Raw genomic sequence first — 13,785 nt, 5'->3', positions numbered from 1 at the left:
ATGCACGACGGCCGCCAGTCAGCGGGCGAGGGGGCCGGGCCACCACGTGCTGTTGCTAAGCTTGAGCTTCTAAATTGTTACTACCCTGGCTGGCCTATCCTGACCGAGATTCGGATCTGTCAACATTCTCGGTCCCCGCCCGAGGTGTTCTGCCCACTCCTATTGGTCCAGGGCCGCCTCAGTGCCCGCCTCCGAAGTCGGGGTGCCCAAGTGTATTGGCTGCTCCGGCTGCCACTCGTCCTTATGTGTCAATTTGCGTGGCCCCAGGCGGAGGGTGGCGGCCGGGCGCGTTGGAGTCGCGGGAGTCGGGGAAGTGGGCGCCGCGGGCGGCGAGCAGGGCCGCTGGGAGCGGGTCCGGTGGAGCGGGAGCGCTGGGAGCGGGCCGGAGTGGGCTGGCCGGACAGACCGCCGCCGTCCCTGGGGCGCGGCGGGCGGCGGGCGCGCGAGGATGGAGCTGAACTCCCTCCTGATCTTGCTGGAGGCGGCCGAGTACCTGGAGCGCAGGGACCGAGGTACCGCGCCCCTTTGTGTGCCGGCCGCGGGGAGGGCCACGGGGGGTGCAGGCCCGCTGACCACGCCGTCTGTCCGCAGAGGCCGAGCACGGCTACGCGTCGGTGCTGCCCTTTGACGGGGACTTCGCCAGGAAGAAAACAAAGGCGGCCGGCCTGGTGCGCAAGGCCCCGAACAACAGGTACCATCCGCAGCCCGAACTGGGGTCGCGCCACCCCACCCCCGGCCCGAGCCACTCTGCGCCTTGACTCTGGCCACGCAGCTCAGGCCCTGCCGCGCGCCCCGGCGGCCAGCCTGGAGGAGGCGGCGCGCGGCCACGGCGTGCCCCGCCCGCGCCGTCGCCATCTTCCTGCCGGCCGCGCCTCCTGGCCTTTCGCGTAAACAGTGCCACGCGTACAGCGCCCGCTGACGGGGTCCCCCGACAGCTGTCCCCCAGACCCTCCGATTTGTTCCTGACTTTTCCGGGGAGGGAAAAGTTGTCACGGGCGTCGGCTAGTGTCCCCTGGACACTGGGAAGCAGAGGCTCTGTAGACAGCACAAGGAAGCTGTCGCTCGACCCCTAGGGCAGGGGCCTCTCTGCTGGTGCTCCGCTGCATGCTCAGACTGTAACCAAGAACGGCCTCTCTCTCATGTGACTGGACAAAGGCGGCTCCTGGAGGCCCTGGCCCGAGACCCCCTCAGACTCCAGCGACAAGTGCAACAGTGGCCTCTGGGGGACAGGAGGTCCCTTTAAAGTGGGGAGGGTGGTGACCTGCGGCACCCAGGAGGCCAGAGGAGTGGGCAGGCTGCCAGGACCGGTCACCTGCTGCCTGTTGCCCCAAGTCTGCTCCTCTGGCCTTACCCTTTGGGGCTGCAGCCACCAGGGCTTGGGTGCACATCTCCCCAGGGGGAAGGAGGGTCACTCTGGTTCCTGCAGGGGTCTCCTTTGACCTGGCCACTCCTGAGGCACTGGGTTGGAGCTGTGCTTGAGGGGGGGTAACCCTTCGGGGCCCCTTGGCAGGGGGTCTGACCCATTCCTGCGGCTGCTCTTGAGAAATTGAAAGACTGGCTCAGGGACCATCTTGTGTGACAGATTGGCGCCCTGGGCCTGGCAAGCGTCAGCTGAGTCTTCTGCTGCCCCGGCTGGAACACATCTCTGCTGAGGACAGTTTGGGACAGGATGCCATTGTGGGGCACCACTGCCTTGGTCTCCTTGGAACGCCAGCCTGGTCCCTGCTGTCGCAGGCCCTGCCACCCAGGGAAAACGTTGGTGTGACCTCGGGCTCCTGTGTCTTGGGCGCCCTAAGCTGGTAACCTGGTTAACTATCCCCCGTGGCCGCGCAGAGGTGTCCCATGCTGCCACTTCAAAGCAGAGCCAATAGAGACGGAGAGGCGGCTCCTTGCACAGGTCTGCGTGCCCAGCTCCTGGTCTGAGGGAGTGCGTGACACGTGAAGGTGGGGGTGGGGCTTCTTGCCTTCCACAGGCTGCCAGGATAGGACCTGGGAGTCTTTGTGTGTACCTCCCTGCTGCTGCTCTGAGCAGAGCCTGTCTCCCCATTGCTGCAAGTCCCTGTACCAGCTCCCTCCAAAATACCTAGACCAACCATCCTCAGTGCCCAGAGCAGCCACCTAGTACCTGGACCAGCTCTCCCCAATGTGTGGATCATTCCCCCTAGTACCTGGACCAGTCCTTTATCCCTGACAGTGCTGGGACCAGCTTCCTGTCCCTGCCTCAGTCCCCGCTTGGTCCAGCCCTTACCGCTTGGTCCAGCCCTTACCCCGGTTCTTGAATCTGGAATACATACACACACACACACACACACTCTCTCTCTCTCTCTCTCTCTCTCTCTCTCTCTCTCTCTCTCTCTCTCTCTCTCCCTCTCTCTCCCTCTCCCCCCCTCCCTCCCTCCCTCCCTCCCCTTCTCTCTGGAACACACACACACAGGCCTTACTCCGGTTCTTGAATCTGGAATACACACACACACACACACACACACACACACACACACACACTACACCACACCCGGCTTTTAGACTAGCTAGGCTCTGTGTCCTGCTGGAGGAGGGGGGGCAATGAGGGTGAAGCTGGGAGCAGGTGAGGCAAGCAGGAGAGCTGCAGGATAAATGGGGTACGCAGCCTCAGGTAGGCCATCAGACTCACGGGAAATGGGGGAGAAGGGCATGGTAGGTGAGATGAAAGTCAGGGATCGCTCTACTTGAGGCAGCAGGAGGAACTGCCCCCACACCATCAGACAGAGGAAGAGCCCTGGTCCCTTCCCACATGCCCCCTGCCTCCCCTCGCCCTTGACGCACTCTGCCTCCCAAGTAGGGGAGCAACAGGAGCCACCGTGTGAGGGGATGGGCTGACCACAGGCCCAGATGGCTGCGGAGCAGTGCCTGGCAGGTGGTGAGGAGACTCATCCTGGCCCCAGTGGCCCTCGGCCAGGTGTCCAGGCTCTTTGCCCAGCCAGCGTGACAGGAAGTCTCATGAGGACTGGAACCTGGGTCTGGAGGCTCTCCTGGGGCTTACCCACTGAACCCCGAGAGAGGAGAGAGGAGAGTGACAGGCAGGCCATGTGGGCCATCACTGTGGGAGAAGTGGACATAGAGACCCCCTTCCCCCCAGGATCCAGCTCCTGAAGTGGGAGAATGGTGGAGGGCAGTGGTCAGCAGAAGCTCCAGGGAGGAGCCAAGGAAAGGGGTGGGGGGATTCATTTAGGTGTGCCTTGCCTGGCACACTGGCCTGAGGAGCGTCTCCCTTGAAGAGGCCACCTCATGGGCTGAGCTGACTGGGACTGGTCTGTCCTTGGTGTCCTCTGATGCGGTGGGGCTGTCCGCTGCCATTTGAGCCTGGTCCAGGCTGCTGTCTCCTTAGCATGGGCACAGACTGCCCCCTCTCTGAAGTTTTGGCCCTCAGGAGTGGGGAGCTGAGTGGGCAGGCGGTGAGGTGCTTGAGCTGCCTGGGCATCACGGAGGAGACAAGCCACCAGGATCTGCTCCCTCCCTTGCCTGGACCCCTCTGCCAGCAGGTCCCCATGGCTCATTATGTGAGCGGAGAGAGCTTGGGCACCCTGCATCTGTCCCTCCTGTCCTTGGTTTCAGGTGTCCCTCAGCTCCCTCACTGTCCAGGGCTGCCTTGGGCCTCGGGAGCCCTGGCTGAGGGTATGGGGGGGGGGGGAGCAGATGTTTGTCAAGATGGTCGCTCTTTGCACCCTGGTGATCAGGCTGTGGAGTGAGTGCCCCTCTCTCTTTTCTCTGGACAGGTCTTCACACAATGAGCTGGAGAAGCACAGGTAAGACTCCGTCTCCTCTCATCCCCACATGAGCGGCCTGGCATGTCTCCTCCTGCAGCCCTCCCCGGGCCTGAGGTGTCCTGGCATGATTGAGCTCTCTGCCCTCCTTCTGAGGGAGTCAGTCTGGGTAGGTCTTGGGCCCTGCTGCGAGCTCAGCTGGGGACAGACTGTGGAGGCCAAGGCCTCAGGCAGGCCCTGGGTGTTGTGGCTGCCAGGAGGAGATGGGTCCTTCTGGGGGTGGTCTGAGCCCCTCAGGACCAAGGCTGCTGCCTAGAGGAGTTGGCCCTGTGGGTTAGGGGCTTCCTGTCCTGGGTTTCTTTTGCAAGGAGCTAGATCACATCTGATGGGCACATGGGCACGTGAACCTAGGACCCCTGAATGTCCAGGTGGGACGAGGTGTGTGCCAGCTTTGTGGATGAACGCCCGCCAGACTGGTCTCTGGCCCTGGAAGGTGGGTGCAGGCAGCCCTGAAGGTGGGAGCGCTGAGCTTGGATGAGGCTGGGGTCCTGAGGGATCCTGAGCTGTATTAACCTTCTCTTGCCCTTTGTTCCCAGCTGTGAGATGGGTTCTTCCCTCACTGCTTGGCTGATGGTGGGTTTCTGGATCCAAACTGATTGCTCCCACCAACTCGGGGAAGCTTTGGTGCCTGGCCAGATCTGTGTCCTGCCTCGCCCCGTGTCTGTGCCCACGGCAGCAGCCACTTCCGGTCCCCCGAGATGCTGGCTTCTGGCTGGGCGGGTGCTGGGCAGGGACAGGACACTGTGTTCTCTGGAAAGAACTGTGCTTCCTGCACCGTGTGTGTGTGTGTGGGGGGGGGGGGATGTTGGGGGTTCCCTAGGGGCCACCGAGGTTGGGACAGGTGCAGAGACCAAGACAGTGCCAGTCAGAGGGGATGGACCTGGCCTTGTCAGGCCCTTAGGAACCTGGGGGGATGCAGTGTCCTGGGGAAAGAGGCCCTGAAGTGGGACCTGGGAAGAAAGTGGGGATGTCCTTGAGGGAGTACAGGTGCCTGGGACACACAGCCTGGGGGAGAATGGGAGCTGGCTTCTGACCCCTGGTCCTGCAGCTGCCCTTTGACCCTAACTTTGGTCTCTGCCCTCTCCTTCCAGGGCTGTCTTTAGGGCCTCAGGGGACCCTTTGGAGACACAGAAAGGGGTGTGACCACCTGGGTGTGCCTGGCCACTTAGCTGCAGGAAGGGCTACCCTGGACATCCCAGGAAGGGTGGAAGCACTGGACTGGCTGCTTAGCCAGCCCCGGGAGGCAGGGAGAAGGTCCCGACCTCTGGCCATGTCCTCTGTGGATGGAGCTCTGGGCCCGCCCTGCCCTGTTCCTGCCCCAGCCTATTCTTACCTATCTTCTCCCAGTGATCAGCTCCCTCAGGTCTGCTAAGCCTGCTCTTGAGGACCCAGGGTGGTGTCCTCTGGCTGGTGAAAGGACCCAGCTCTCTTTCCTGCCCACCCCCTCCATGTGGTCCCTGGCCTGTACCCCCTTCCAGCACTTGTCTGAGCTTGGTGCATGGGCCTGGGCAGCAGCCAGGCCCGGCCTTTACAAAGCACGCAGGAGCAGGTGTTAACTGCCCACAGTGATACCTGGGAAACCCAGGTGAAAAGCGCCCCCCATTCATGTCCCTTCAACTCTGCTGGGACCATCGATCTCTTTCCCACCATCCAGGCCTGCTGGGCGGGCACTCTGCCCTGATACTCAGGGTCCCTGGCATGGAGTGAAGGCCCCCAGGGTCCCTCTGAGCAGTGAGGACTTGGTACGCAGATGGGGGTGGGGCGTGGGTATGAAGGGCTGGGCCACTGTGGACCCTTGTGCAGCCATTCCCTGAGTGGGTGGCAAGTGGGGGGGGGGTGCAGATTTTGATTTTGCCTCTTGAATCAACAGCAAGTTCTTCCATGGGTGGGGGTGGGGTGGTGCTGTCAAGGTCTCATTGGCTTAGACTTTCTGCATCCTACCCTCCAGTCTCCACAGAGCTGGGCCCTGGGGTCACTAGGACTCTGGGACCTGTTCCCAGCCAGAACTATAGCTCCCCAGCACCACTGCTGTCCTCGGTTACCCTCTGAGACCCTCAACTTAGGGACGATCAGCCCCCTCAGATGTCCTTTGGCTTTCCTTCTGGGCTTCTATGCCCCCTGCACCCAGCCTGAGCCACAGGACATACCCCACAGTTCCATCTCTGTATCCCCAGGACTGGTGGACATGGCATAGTGTTTTCATGCTGCAGATGGGCTCTCGCTGCTCCTGGGAAATCTGCCCGGTGATTTCTAAGTGGTCTGTTGGAGTGACGGACCTCCAGGCAACACCTGTTGCACCTGCCCCAGTGGGCGGCTCCTCCGGGAACCGACCGGTTAACTCGGATAGGATGGGCTCATGCAAAGCTGGCATTTCCTAACTCACGTTTTTCACAGGACCCTGCTGAATTGCGTCGTATCTACGCCACCCTCTGCCTCTTGGTCTCCCATGCTCACAAAGCGCCCTCAACCTGCCAGGGTAGGCCTCTGTCGTTCCCCCTAGTGGCCAGCTCGTGGATCGTTCCAGACAGCTGGCCCTTAGGGGGAACACTGTTGTTAGATCCTGGGGACTCACCTCCCAGTGCGCCCCATTTGGTGGCACACAAACCCAAGACGCAGAGCTTTGCAAATGTTTGGCAGATGGTCCATCGGGACACATGTGACCGCACACTGATCCATCCTCTGACCGGCGTCCATCACGGGTGCCAGTCATCCTTCATGTGAGCCCACTAGGGGGCCAAAACCAGGGATCCCTGGCTGCAGTCAGCTGGGCCTTCCCAGGATTCCATGGGAGGTCGAGCAATCTTCCCAGGATTCCAGAGGAAATGGGGCTCAGCCTTCCCAGAGTTCCACTGGAGACAGGTTGATATTCCCATTATTACATGGGAGACAGGGCTGAACTTAACAGGAATTCACAGATGAGACAGGGCTCAGCCTTCCCAGGGTTCCACGGGAGATGGGACTCAGCCTTCCCAGAGTTCCACGGGAGATGGGGCTCAGGGTTCCACGGGAGACGGGGCTGTCTTCCCAGGGGTCCACGGGAGACGGAACCGGACTTCCCAAGATTCCATGGGAGATGGGGTTGGTTTTTTACGTGGGACAGTTTTTAGGCAGTTTGTTTTCTGCAATTTAGCTGTTGTGCTGTTTACTCTGCCGAGATCCACGTGTCCCTCCTTTTTTGTTACTATGTGTATCGTCTCGGGATATGATGAATACTTACCTGTTTGTCTCTTTCACGCCCTGTGGCTCTGCCCCCAACCAAGACGAGTCTTTTCACTGCGTGTTGTCCTTTCTTGTACTGGTGTGTCTTTCGGATGGTGAAGGCAAGATGTGGTCCATGTGATGTAGAATCGCTGGCCTGGAGGCTCGAGCAGAACCCCACGAAATAAATTGTGTCCCTTGGAGATGGCGCATTGAGTCTTCCGTGTGCATCCGCTGTTTATTTTAAACAAAATCTGGTCATTTGTGGTATATGTAATTTTTTTTCACTTAGTCTTCAGCCAGGGAAAACGCAGAAGGGACTGAAAAGATCAGAAGGTTGTGTCTGCAACGGTGGGATTCGGGCTTCTGTTCTTTATGGTGATTGATTGCGTGCTCCGAACTTCCCACTGAGATCACTTCGGAATTAGATGGTGGGTGGTAGAAATGGCTGCTTCCTGTTTGGATGGTATCGACAAGCTGCTCAGAGGGAGAAAGAGGAGACTGTCTGCTCCCATGCAGAGTTACAGCCTCCTAAACCCACAGGGATAGGTCTGCCCATAGGATTGCTATTAGGGGGAATCAAGGGAAGCTACCTTCAAGGTTAGGGGTTCAAACTCACTAGGGGAAAAATGGGGCTCTTTGCTCCCGTGAAGGTTTATACCCTGGGAAAGGCCCTTGTAGAGTTGTGCCAAGTCAGAATGAACTCGGTGGCCCTGTACACGGCCGGGGTTGCTGTAGCTTAGTGCTTGGCAGTTACCTGAAGAGTCGGCAGTTTGAACGCACTAGTTGTCCACGAAAACCTGCTTCCATAAAGGGGTGTGTGTGCGCGCGTGTGTGTGTTATGTATAATGAGTGCAGGGACCCTGGGTGGCACAGTTTGTGCTAGACCATTAGCCAAAAGGTTGTACTGCAGAAGGCTTTTGTATCTAAAAGAATTTCTATAAAAATTGCCACCAAGAGAACTCTCTGAAACAGTACCATTCTGACTCATAGAGCCACTGTGAGCGAGAATCCACCCACCTCTCTGCTTCGGAACTTTGTCCCCGTGCAGCTGTCCCCAGCTTCTCATGTAGGGTGAGCCTGGGGCCCCCTGACTGTATGTTTGCACTGTGAGGCGTCTAGGCAGTTTCTTTCAGCATGTCTCAGTAGGCTTCTACTAGCCCGTGCTGTCTGGGGGAATAGGTAGCAGGCTGCAGAAAGTCTGGGGATGCACTACTAAAATATTGTGGACCCACTGCCACGGTACTGTGTAGATGTCAGACAGTGACGTGGTGGCATATCGGTGTTGGCTGGGGTCTTTCATGGGAGGAGGGACAGGCCAGCTATCTTGGGGAGGGTGGCGTCCTTGAAAAACTCTGGGTGAGCATGGACTGCCCCCTCCCCCATGATTCTCTTTGCCTGCTCAAACCAACACCTCCCTAGCACTTGAGCTCTTGAGCTTAGCCCCAGCACCCAAGCACCTGAATCCCAGTCCCTGAGCTCCAAGAGTCTGGGGTAGGAGGTGTGAGAGCAGGTGGCATTGAATGTATGGCATCCGTCTGTTAGGACTGGCGACAAAGTCTGGAACAAAGCAGTTTCCAAAGGGACTCCAGACTTGGAGGGTGGATGTATTGGACGGGCTCAGTCGGCCCTGCCGTGGCAGAATGATATTTTTGGTGGTGAGAATGAGTGCAGGGACACTACTCGATGAAGGAGTAGACACAAAGGCCTTACCCAGCCTCCCCAGGCTGCCCTAGGCCTCCTGGCTCCAGGGTAGAGGATGGTGTCAACAGGACTGAGCTGGGCTCCGGGGCAGCATTTGGCCGGTGTTCACTCCAGGGCTTTGAAGGGCCTCGGTGGGCTAAGCTGGCCATGTGAACCCAGGCCACGGACCATCTGCTTTGCTTAGGTACAGGAGCCAGAGTGGTTGGGGTTCAGGACTACCCATGGGGATGGGATGGGGTGAAGTCTGTGCAGGGACCATCATGCTCCTCTAGAGTCCTGCCTCTGGCCTTCCAGGAGAGCCAAACTCAGGCTGTACTTGGAGCAGCTCAAGCAGCTGGTGCCGCTGGGCCCTGACAGCACCCGCCACACAACGCTGAGCTTGCTGAAGCGTGCCAAGGTGCACATCAAGGTGAGCGGCCCCTGGTAGCTTCCAGTGGTAATGGGCTATGGGGAGGAGCTGCCAGGCAGGGGTGGGAGGATGGGTGGGCTGGGAGAAGAGGACAGTCAAAGTGGGTGGGAAGGCCATTGTTGAGAGACACATGAGATAAAGCTGGGCCAGTCTCACAGGCCAGGAGAAGGAAGTACATGGGAGACAGGTGCGGACCCACCTGTAGGTTTAGCAGGTGAGGACAATCGGGATAGTCAAGGGGGTTCAACCCTAGCAGGGGAGTCCTCTGCCCTGGTGTGAGCACCTGGGTAGGGGCGTGGCCCAGTCACCTCTCAGATGCACTCCCCTCCTCACCCCTGTCTAGGTACAGGGAGGAGCTGGGATGGAAAAGCAGTGTGTAAGAGCTTTCAGTGGACTGAGAGCATGGGCAATTGAGAACTGGCCAGTAATGGCCAGCGTGAGCCTGAGAGGTGGCCTGGGTGTGACACTCAGGTGGGTGGAAGGACCAGGGATCCTGCAAACTGTTGGGGCCTCCGAGGCCTGATGCCTCTGGCCCACTGTGTCCGGGTAGGAGTGGGCTGGGTGTGCCCTATGGCTCACAGCCCCCTTTGCCCCCAGAAACTGGAGGAGCAGGACCGCCGGGCGCTGAGCATCAAAGAGCAGCTGCAGCGTGAGCACCGCTTCCTAAAGCGGCGCCTGGAGCAGCTGTCGGTGCAGAGCGTGGAGCGTGTGCGCACCGACAGCACAGGCTCTGCCATCTCCACAGACGACTCTGAGCAAGGTGGGGGCGGGACCGGGTCTGTGGGTACACCCGGGAGTGAGGGGTGGTCTGTGGGTGCTCACACCACGCAGAGGCAGGGCTGGGTCGCGAACACTGGAGGAGTGGGTCTGTCAGCACAACTGCTGGGGCGGAACTGGGGTTTGTAGGCAAGCGCATTAGGGTATGTGGGCACAAGCTTTTGGGGAGCGGTGCTGGGCCTAGGCGCGCGTGCACACGCGCACACACCCAGGAGCCTGGATAAACGCTCTGGAGCTGTGGGGTTGGCCTGGGTGCACAACCAGGGGATGAATCTGTGGGCATGCGCCTGGGTGGATCAGGTTCTGAGTAAATCCTGGGGCTGGGTGCAAACACTAGGTGGGAGAAGCAGGAAGTGTAGCTCCAGGTCTCTGGGCACATGCGCTAGTGGGTGGGGCTAGGCCTGCAGGCACATGCGTTTGGGTGGGGCTTAACCTGGGCTGTGCTTGTGGGGAGGCAGGGCGGGGCTGGGTGTGGGTCTATGAGCACATGGACAGGGGATGGGGCCAGGTACTGGGGGGCAGGGGCGGGTCTCCCATGCACCTCGTTGGGCTGCACGAAGGGGCCGGCAGGCACAGGGCAGTGACCACTGGCCTGCAGAAAAAATGGCGACCGTGGCCATTCCTTCGGCCCTGACTCGAACCCTTCTCTCCCTCCCCAGAAGTCGACATAGAGGGCATGGAGTTTGTCCCAGGCGAGCTGGACAGTGTGGGCAGCAGCAGTGACGCGGATGACCACTACAGTCTGCAGAGTGGCGGCTGCAGCGATGGGAGCTATGGGCCCCCCTGCCGGCGGCCAGGCTGTCCGGGCCTCTCGTAAGCTTGGTGCCCTCCTCCATGGGCTGACCGGCCTGCCCTCTAGTCTCCCTGTGACCGACGCTAGCCTTCTCCACGGCCCACTGCTGTGCCATTCAGGAAGCCCAGCTGCCACCTGGGCTGCCTGCTGCCCGCCCACCTACCCGCCTGCCTGCCGCCAGGGCCCACCGAGCCGCCCACCCCTCCCAACTGGGCAGGGCCCCCTGCAGGGAGGCAGGGCCCGCTCCCCCAGCCTGGGGAGCCCACGTAGCCGCCCACCGTCTGTTCTCAGAATCCTAACCATTCCAGAAGTATTAAATGTCATTGCTGCAAACCTCGGTGGGCTTAATGACCACCCAACCCCGGATCCCAGGAGAGAGGAGTAGACCTGCGCCCATCTGTCCTACCATCCTTCCGTCCATCGGTGCGGTCCATGTAGGCTCCTGAGGTGTGGACAGAGGGGACCGATCGTGAAGGGCGGAACTCGGGTGAGCACCCTGGGGCAGGGGACAGGAGAGGGACTTTCCCTTCCCCCAGGCTCCTAGGACTGGTGGGCCCCACCCCACCACGCCAGCAGCTTCCGCTCTGCCCAGGGTGGCCAGTGACACCAGCACCTTCCGGCGCACATGCGTACGCCTAGGCATCCCCGCACGCATGCGCGCGTGCGCACGCAGCTGTGGGACGTGCAGACACACCCAGGACCTGGAGGGAATGGCCCTGGGATGGCCAGCCTTCCGGGATCCCATGAGCCAGTGCTGGCCCTGGCCAGCGTCTGCCTCCCCTGCCCCCACCCCTGGCCTCACCACAGGGCTCTGCTTATTGAAATGGGGCGTGGGGGAGATGGTGACCCCCAGGAGGGGCAGCTCTGCCTAGCAGGCACTGGTGGTGTGAAGGGGCAGGGTGTAGCTGCTGGGGCCCCAAATGCTTCTTACCTCCCTCTCAAAGCAATTCGAGGAAAGAAAATGCTGCACCTCCCAGAGCCCCCTCGAGGCGGGAGGGGGGTGTCTCAGAGAACAAAAATACAAAACCCCTTTTTAGAAAGAAAGAAGCTCCGTAGGCCACGGCCTCAGATGTGGGCGTGTACCGCCTATTTTTCCTGTGCGAGATTTTTGTACTCTATTTTCCTAGCCGTTGTTAGGTCCTTGTTAGGGGGGAGGGGGGTAAGGGGGAATGGGAGTGACCCCGCGTCTCAGGGACTCGCGTGATCGGTCACCTCGCCCTCGTGTGCCTTGTGCCGTACTGCCCCAAGCACCAGCATCCTCCGCCCCCCTTCCACTCGACCCCTCTAGTCTAGAAGGGTCTGTTCTGTCAGCTCAATTGCTTCCCCTTCCCTGACAGGAGGGGCCATCGCTAGCCCTCCCCCCTCCCAGTGTCCTGAGCAGGAGCTTGCTTGCTAACTGAAGAGTCACTCCTCAACCCCTCTTCGCCTCACCCCATCTCCACCCATCCTGGGGCAAAACTCCAGGTTCCTGTTGTGGGCAGCTGATGAAGACAGCCCTTCCCAGATGGCACAGGCCTGGCCTCTAGAAGGTTCCCACTGGCCGCCCTTCACTCCCCTCGTCCCCAAGTTCATAGCCCCGGAGACCTCCGTAGCAATACTTGAGTGGCAACGGCCCCTGCCACCTCCCGTGCATTGTGACCAATCCCCAAGTCTTGTGGGGGGAGTGGAGTGTTTTCCGTCATGCTGACTGCCAGGCCCCCACCCCCATGGTGCTCTCCACAGGCAGAAAGGGGTTCCTAGCACCAGCCTGGGCTCAGAAGCTACCCCAGCTAACAGACAGCTAGCAGGAGGATGAAGAGCACAGCCCTGGGGGCGGCTCCCCCCTTCCTGCCCCAGCTTGGGGAATTGTCCACAGGGCCTGCTGCTGCCTCTTGGGAGGCTGGGGACTCCCAGTTAGCTCACAGGGGCTTTCTGGCAGATTTGAGATCTGCTCAGGAGGGAGATGGACAGGGTCCCCAAGTCTGTGATAAGCTTTGAATTCCTGACATCTTTTTCCGATCAGCAGGCTTCCCCTACTCCCCGCCCCCCCACTCTCGAGAACCAGTGTGGCCCCTTGGCAGACTGGTTCAGCCTTCTGGCTGTGCGCTTTCCTGGCCTCAGTTTCCATCTGGGCTGGGAAGTGGGTGTTATTGACCACCAGGGTAGGAGCTGTTGGCTGGGTACTCCCTCGGTACCCTCAGCATGAGTGGAGCAGGCACTGGACTTAAAGAGTCAAGGGGTGTCGGGGGAGGGACACAGGCAGGAGTCTGGTGCTAGGGTTACTCAGACATCCACTCTTCCCGGTTTCTGGCCCCAGGTTGGCAGCTGCTACTGCTGCTGCTCTTGGTAGCATCTAGGTGGATCTCAGCACACCTACTGTTGTGCCTGCTGAACTCAGCCAGAGCAAGCACCCTGCTCAGATTTGGGTTAAGATCTTGGTTCCCCTACCGCTCTGGGAGGCAGGGCCCCATGGGGCAGGCCACCTTTGTCCTGATGCAGGTGCCTGGCCAGATGAGAGTCTGCTGGAGGCCTCCCTGTGCACTGAGCCACCCATCTCCAGGTGCACCAGCCCAGCCTGCTTTCCTGACTCAGCCTTGGGCTGAGCTCTGCACCTGGGCCCACCACACCTATACCCACCTGACCACCACCCCCACCCATCAGGGCAGGAAGGCCCCCAGCCCCAACTGAGTCAGTTAACCAGAGGCCCCCCCCCACAGCAGGGGCATTGTACTTGCCGGACTCCATCCAGGGCACAAGGGCAGGTTCCGTGCCAAAGTCTGGGGTTAGGTCAAGGCCTGATGCTGGGGCGGGGTGGGGTGGGGGCGTGTATGGTAGACTGTGCCATCAGATCCCCACTGGAGAGTGATGGGGCAGCCACTCCCCGGCCCCCGTATGGGACTGTACTGTATCATCCTGTCGTTGTAATATAAATACAGATTTTTATACCTCCATGGCGACTGGTTTCAGGTTCTTTTTTCACCTACTGTGCGCACTCTGCCCCCTCCCCTGAACTCCCCTCTCCCTCCAGCCCGAGAATTGCAGCCGGGAGCGGGGCTTGAGGCATCTGGCCATAGGGCACTGGTTTTTGATGCCCTCCGGACTCTACTGTGCGGGAACCCTGACAG

At 60.3% G+C, this 13,785-nt stretch overlaps 1 protein-coding gene across 1 annotated transcript; it reads left to right on the top strand.

The window, feature by feature from the left end:
* The first annotated feature begins 259 nt into the window (after positions 1-259).
* Positions 260-13,611, top strand: MXD4 (MAX dimerization protein 4). The gene is made up of 6 exons (XM_075544613.1): positions 260-512; positions 592-691; positions 3,753-3,782; positions 8,997-9,111; positions 9,709-9,871; positions 10,548-13,611. The coding sequence occupies exons 1-6, from the start codon at positions 449-451 to the stop codon at positions 10,703-10,705; spliced, it is 630 nt and encodes a 209-aa protein (XP_075400728.1). The 5' UTR covers positions 260-448; the 3' UTR covers positions 10,706-13,611.
* Positions 13,612-13,785: the final 174 nt, after the last annotated feature.

Source organism: Tenrec ecaudatus, chromosome 3 (genome assembly GCF_050624435.1).
Source record: "Tenrec ecaudatus isolate mTenEca1 chromosome 3, mTenEca1.hap1, whole genome shotgun sequence".
Classification (NCBI taxonomy): Eukaryota; Metazoa; Chordata; class Mammalia; order Afrosoricida; family Tenrecidae; genus Tenrec; species Tenrec ecaudatus.
Note: the sequence above shows the minus strand (reverse complement) of the source record. Positions and strands in the feature narration are given on the sequence as shown.

Bases quoted from the DNA above. Each gene is read 5' to 3' on its own strand.
- MXD4 (XM_075544613.1), top strand. From the start codon at position 449: ATGGAGCTGAACTCCCTCCTGATCTTGCTGGAGGCGGCCGAGTACCTG. The intron at 513-591 runs GTACCGCGCCCC...GTCTGTCCGCAG, and splicing joins CCTGGAGCGCAGGGACCGAG to AGGCCGAGCACGGCTACGCG. The intron at 9,872-10,547 runs GTGGGGGCGGGA...CTCCCTCCCCAG, and splicing joins CACAGACGACTCTGAGCAAG to AAGTCGACATAGAGGGCATG.